Raw genomic sequence first — 4,932 nt, 5'->3', positions numbered from 1 at the left:
CCCCCCCCCCCCCCTTTTTCTCCTCCCATGGACGTCTTCAAGCCTTTATTTGGGATTTAACATCTAGAGAATGCTTTGAAGACTATAAACTTGCTAAAAGCACTGAGTGTGTAACTTCTTTCTTCATAATACCTCAAGTTTTTTTGTTGTTGTTTTGTTTTAAGAGCATTTTGAACGTGGATATTGTACACTTAGAACAGATACTTGTTTTATTATAAATCTATACTCTGTATCAATGGCTTATGTTGTTTCAAATACAGGATAGACCTGGGATAGGTACATGGCATGCCATAAATATTTATGTATGTATGTATTAAAAAGCCCCTTGTGTCTAGATCTGGCTTTTATATCAATGCAAAGCACAAGCATTTACTGAACTTGAAATCCTATGCATAATTATGTGTAGGATAACGCATAATGGAAATGGAAAATGGTAGTATTGTGACTTAATGGAAGAGCTAGTTAACAGTGCAACATGCAGGAAGTCTCTTAAGAATATGAAAGAGATTATATATTGCTGAGTGGGGCAAAATTCTCTGGAGATATTCTTCCTAAATATTTACTTGCCTATTTATCATGCACAAGTACTGTTCATTTAGATATACTTAGGTTTACTCTTACTATTCAGCCCATGAATTTTGAGTGCTGGAGTGTGGTGTTTGTGGAAATGTTTTCCTCTGTAACTGTAGCCTAATAGTTTAAATTTATGCTGGCATTTTTATGAAGGTTAAATGGTAGTACACTTATTCATAGCTGATAAGGATACTTTTGACTGATAAACAGGGCTTATATATATGCTATATATGTGTGTGTGTATACATATGTGTATATATACACTTAATATATGCACACGATATATATGCATATTCTATGTATTCTAGTACTAGTATTCTAGTTTAGGATGGGAAGAGTGAATCAACTTTTGATAACAGTATAGGTTGTGAATATCATGTCTGCTCTATTTATACAGGATCTATTGTCTAATAAAGATATACATGCATTGACAGAGGCAGGCAACTTGTCTCTGGTATGTAAGTGTGAAAGATACTCAAGCTGGCTGTAAATATGGCATAGTATTTTCTGTTCATGTGCTATCTGCTCTCAAGTTTTCTGTTTGGAGGAAGACGTGAATCCTGGAGAGGGATAATTTACTTTTGATTGGTTTGACAGGTGTGATGAAATGCAAATATTTTGATCAGATAAACATGTTGGCTGGAGTGCTACTGGAGGATGGCCTTGTCAAAAATAGATTGGAGTCAGGTTCAGGTTTAAAGCAGTTGTTATATGGCATGGGAGCTTGAAAGGATCTTTCCCGAGAAAAGCATACTAAATTAATAAAGGGAAAACCAATTTGGTATTCAACAATTAGGGCATATAAAAGAACTCCAGCAAAGCAAAAATGAGGCTTTGTTGTCTTAGCTGCATAGAAAACTTGCTGTTCTTTGCTAGCAACTATGGTTCTTTTTTGGCGTGGGCTCTGAATTTTATATGATTTTCCACTATTAAATGGGAAGTAAAGAGGTAAAACTCAGCCATGGCTAAGCAGTCCTACTGAATGCAATAATTCGCATGTCTGCAGAGAAGAATATTTTCTCTATGTATGGGGTTTATTTTGGGTTCCAAGAAATAGAATACAATGCTCTAAAAGGGAGCACATGAATAGGGAAGCCTACCTGGAAAGTCTCTGGAAAGCTTTCTCCATAGGAATATACCAAAAGGCAATGATTGAGCAATTTAGCTTTATATGATTTTTAAGAAAATTGAGGGTCGTTAGACCTATTGAAGCATTAGCTTTATGATTTTGTTTTAGTGATTATCATATTTAATTACTGAATTTTCCTCCTTGATTTTAAATTTTTTTTTTAAAGGAACAATCTAATTTGTTATGTTTTCACCTCTTCTTCACCTAGGTGGTATTACTGAGAAAATATACTGAGCTTTGGGAGGGATAACTTAAATTTTGTCTAATTAAATGGAAGCCTCAACTAATATTGATTTCATTTTACCTTTCCCAGACCTTCACACTTAATGCAGTCTGATCACTGTAGTGCATAGGTTAGTTCAGAATGTAGATTTTGAATATATTCTTGTAGGACTCTCAGTTGCATAAGAAATTCGTCAACAGAATGCTGCATAAAGGCACAGGTTCAGACTGGGTGCTGTCAGGAGGTGATTCAGTTTTTAGTGTCATGGGTGGAGTACACATACAACATTTGCAAAGTAGTGCCTAATTATGGTGAAGAAAAGTGAAAGTGGGCAGAGGGCGGACAAACTGCTGTCAGCAGTAGTTTGGCAGTTCCTTAGAGGAAAGTTGCTGCAGCTCCTTCCTGCACTTAGACAAGTGGAACTCTGGAGCTTGACACTGCCTGTTTCTCCTGCCAGTGTTTAACCTTGCCCACCTCTTTGCTATGGTGTGTGTTTCTTTTCCCCCGTGTGAGAAGCTCTCAGATGTGCAGTGCTGGGAGTGGGTTCGCTATATGACAGTGTTTGGGGAAACTGCTGCAGCAACATGTACATGGCTGGTTAGAAGGTAGCCCCAGAACAGCAGCGCTCACAGCTGTGTGTGAGCAGTGCAGTGTACCTGTTATGAACATCCATGAGAAATGGGATTTCTTCCATTTCAAATAGAAATTGGTATCCTTCTTACTAATGAAAATACTTGTCTTTAGATTCTGTCTGTGTTTGTATGATAGACTATATTAACTAGCAATGTATTTTTTACTTTTACAGAATTGGAAGATGAGGAACAGTCTGAGGTCTCTTTTTCTTTGCCTCCTGATAGTGTCTCAGTAGTATCTGATCAATATGATAAAGAGGATGAAGCACCTTCTGATGGTATGTGACACTGCTTACCTTAGAATGTACTGGATTTGCCAGTTCGTTACAAACTCATGCAGTTGGATCCTCGTCATATGAATGCTAGTGTGGGAAATCGGATAAACAGATAAGCATTACAGCTGGATGGTTTTCTTACCTTTACAGGAACCTTTAAAGGAACTGAAGAGCTCTCTCTAGTGGTTCTAGAGCATAGTGAAGCTGTCTCAAATTTAAATTTTTTTTTTTTAAACTCATGCTTTTCCATAACAAAGCATCTTTTGTAGATGCATATGTTTTTGAAGATATATCAGTGGCTAAAACTGAGTATTTGTAGTAACAAATTGTTTGTTAATTCAACATTATCAGATTCTTGCTTAATTTTATTGTGCTGCTTAATGGCTTACTGTATTATTTATCTAATAAATAATGAAAGAGTTTGTGATTGATATTTTTCTGCAAACTCCATGCAGAATAGGTTCATAAAATATTAAATTAATTATTCTTACAATGTTTCCATCCATTAAGACAGTATTTTGTAGAATGTTTTCATTATATAAATTTCAAATTTGAGTTTGCATTAAAAAAAAAATCTAGGCTCCATAGCTATTTTCCTTTTTTTATTTTGTATTCCTTAAATTTAATGCAAAGTGCAACTGTTCTGAAGACATGAACAATTGAATATTTCAACAGTTAACAAGCTTGCTTTAGCATGGTGTCCATATTTTTGAGATTCGTTTATTGTATACATAATATAAATACCTTATATGGATAATATCTGGCAATAAATTAAGTATATGTACAAATAAATTAACTATGTATATTAATTTCTGGCACTAGAAGTTAGATAGACTTACTAGTGAATGATGTTTTCTGACATGATATGATGATCAAACTGTGCAGCTCCATCTCGAAATACAATTGCTGAATGAAAATATGCTTCCTGCAACATAGCACTCCACATTTTATGTTATCCAGATTATTCCCTTTGGAAACATAAATTGCTTTTATGAGGTATAAAATTATGTTTATTGCAGAACAGGGATAAGTCAAGTACATGCATAAGTGATAAACCTTCTAACCGTTGACTCAGACTAAAGCTTTTTTTTTTTATATCCATAACTCTCTAAAATGTGTAACAATAATCACACTTTTTTCTTTTTTTTTTTTTTTTTTTTTTTTTTTATATTGAGCTTTTTGCATGTTGGCAATGTGACCTTCTATTAAAAAAGAAAAACAAGCCTTTTTGCTTTCTAGTCGAAATGTAATTATCAGACAAATTGAGTATCACTTTTAGAAAAGCCAAGCTAATTTTCCAAAATATAGCTGAATGCAACTTTCCATGTATTTATTTTTGCTTACAAACATAATCTTAGCATTATTTCTAATGGTAACTTAATAACATGGTACTCATTGCATAAAGGGTATGTGACAAAATTGTATAGCTGTTTAATAGGAGATATGATTATAGATTTGTTTCAAAACAGTTAATCAAGAAAAATATTGTAATGTGCATAAACCTAAATAATGAATGGCTGAAGAATGCTGATGCAAGAGTATATGAAATATTGTATGAGTTTGTACAGATGGGTGAATAATTTTTAGCCTATTTTGAAAGTTAAAATTATGAGAGTATGTATAATAGCTGCCCAATAGTATCTTGGCTAGTACATTCCAGTTTAGGTAGAAATATAGTGGGTGTGATTCTGTTGCATTTAAGATTATTTTGCCTCAGTAGTTTTTCCATGTTTTATGATAAATGCTCTTCAATTATCTTGTACGAGTGCAACATGAGGAGAAGTTGAGAAAAGGTGGTAAATTTTGATCTGTAAATAGTTTCATTTATTGGAGGAATGTTTATGTTTTCCTCTTTGAATGTCCAGTGTGTCATTCTAAGACCATTTGATTTTAACATATGTGGTCCATCATTCAAGTCCAGCTACCAAGACTATGTATGAAAACGTACATTGGGAGAATCTTACAAGAAGTGAATTGATTCTCAGAGGTACCATTTGTTTCAGTTCTCCCAGGCATCAATGGGTTTGTTGAAGCTTAATACTCTGTGGTTTGGGTTTTTTTTTGTTGTCCGTCCCCCCCCCCCCCCGCCCCCTGCCGCGC

At 34.5% G+C, this 4,932-nt stretch overlaps 1 protein-coding gene across 1 annotated transcript in view; it reads left to right on the top strand.

Annotated features, from left to right (window-relative positions):
• SKAP2 (src kinase associated phosphoprotein 2) overlaps positions 1–4,932 on the top strand; it is a gene marked incomplete at its 5' end in the record, with an annotated part of 103,878 nt that overhangs the window by 9,725 nt on the left and 89,221 nt on the right. The window contains one exon of the mRNA XM_010014183.1: positions 2,731–2,835. Coding sequence (XP_010012485.1) covers positions 2,731–2,835 — 105 coding nt within the window. The remainder of the gene's footprint in view (positions 1–2,730; positions 2,836–4,932) is intronic.

The sequence above is a fragment of the Nestor notabilis genome, unplaced genomic scaffold (assembly GCF_000696875.1).
Source record: "Nestor notabilis isolate BGI_N333 unplaced genomic scaffold, ASM69687v1 scaffold4695, whole genome shotgun sequence".
Taxonomy (NCBI): Eukaryota; Metazoa; Chordata; class Aves; order Psittaciformes; family Psittacidae; genus Nestor; species Nestor notabilis.
Note: the sequence above shows the minus strand (reverse complement) of the source record. Positions and strands in the feature narration are given on the sequence as shown.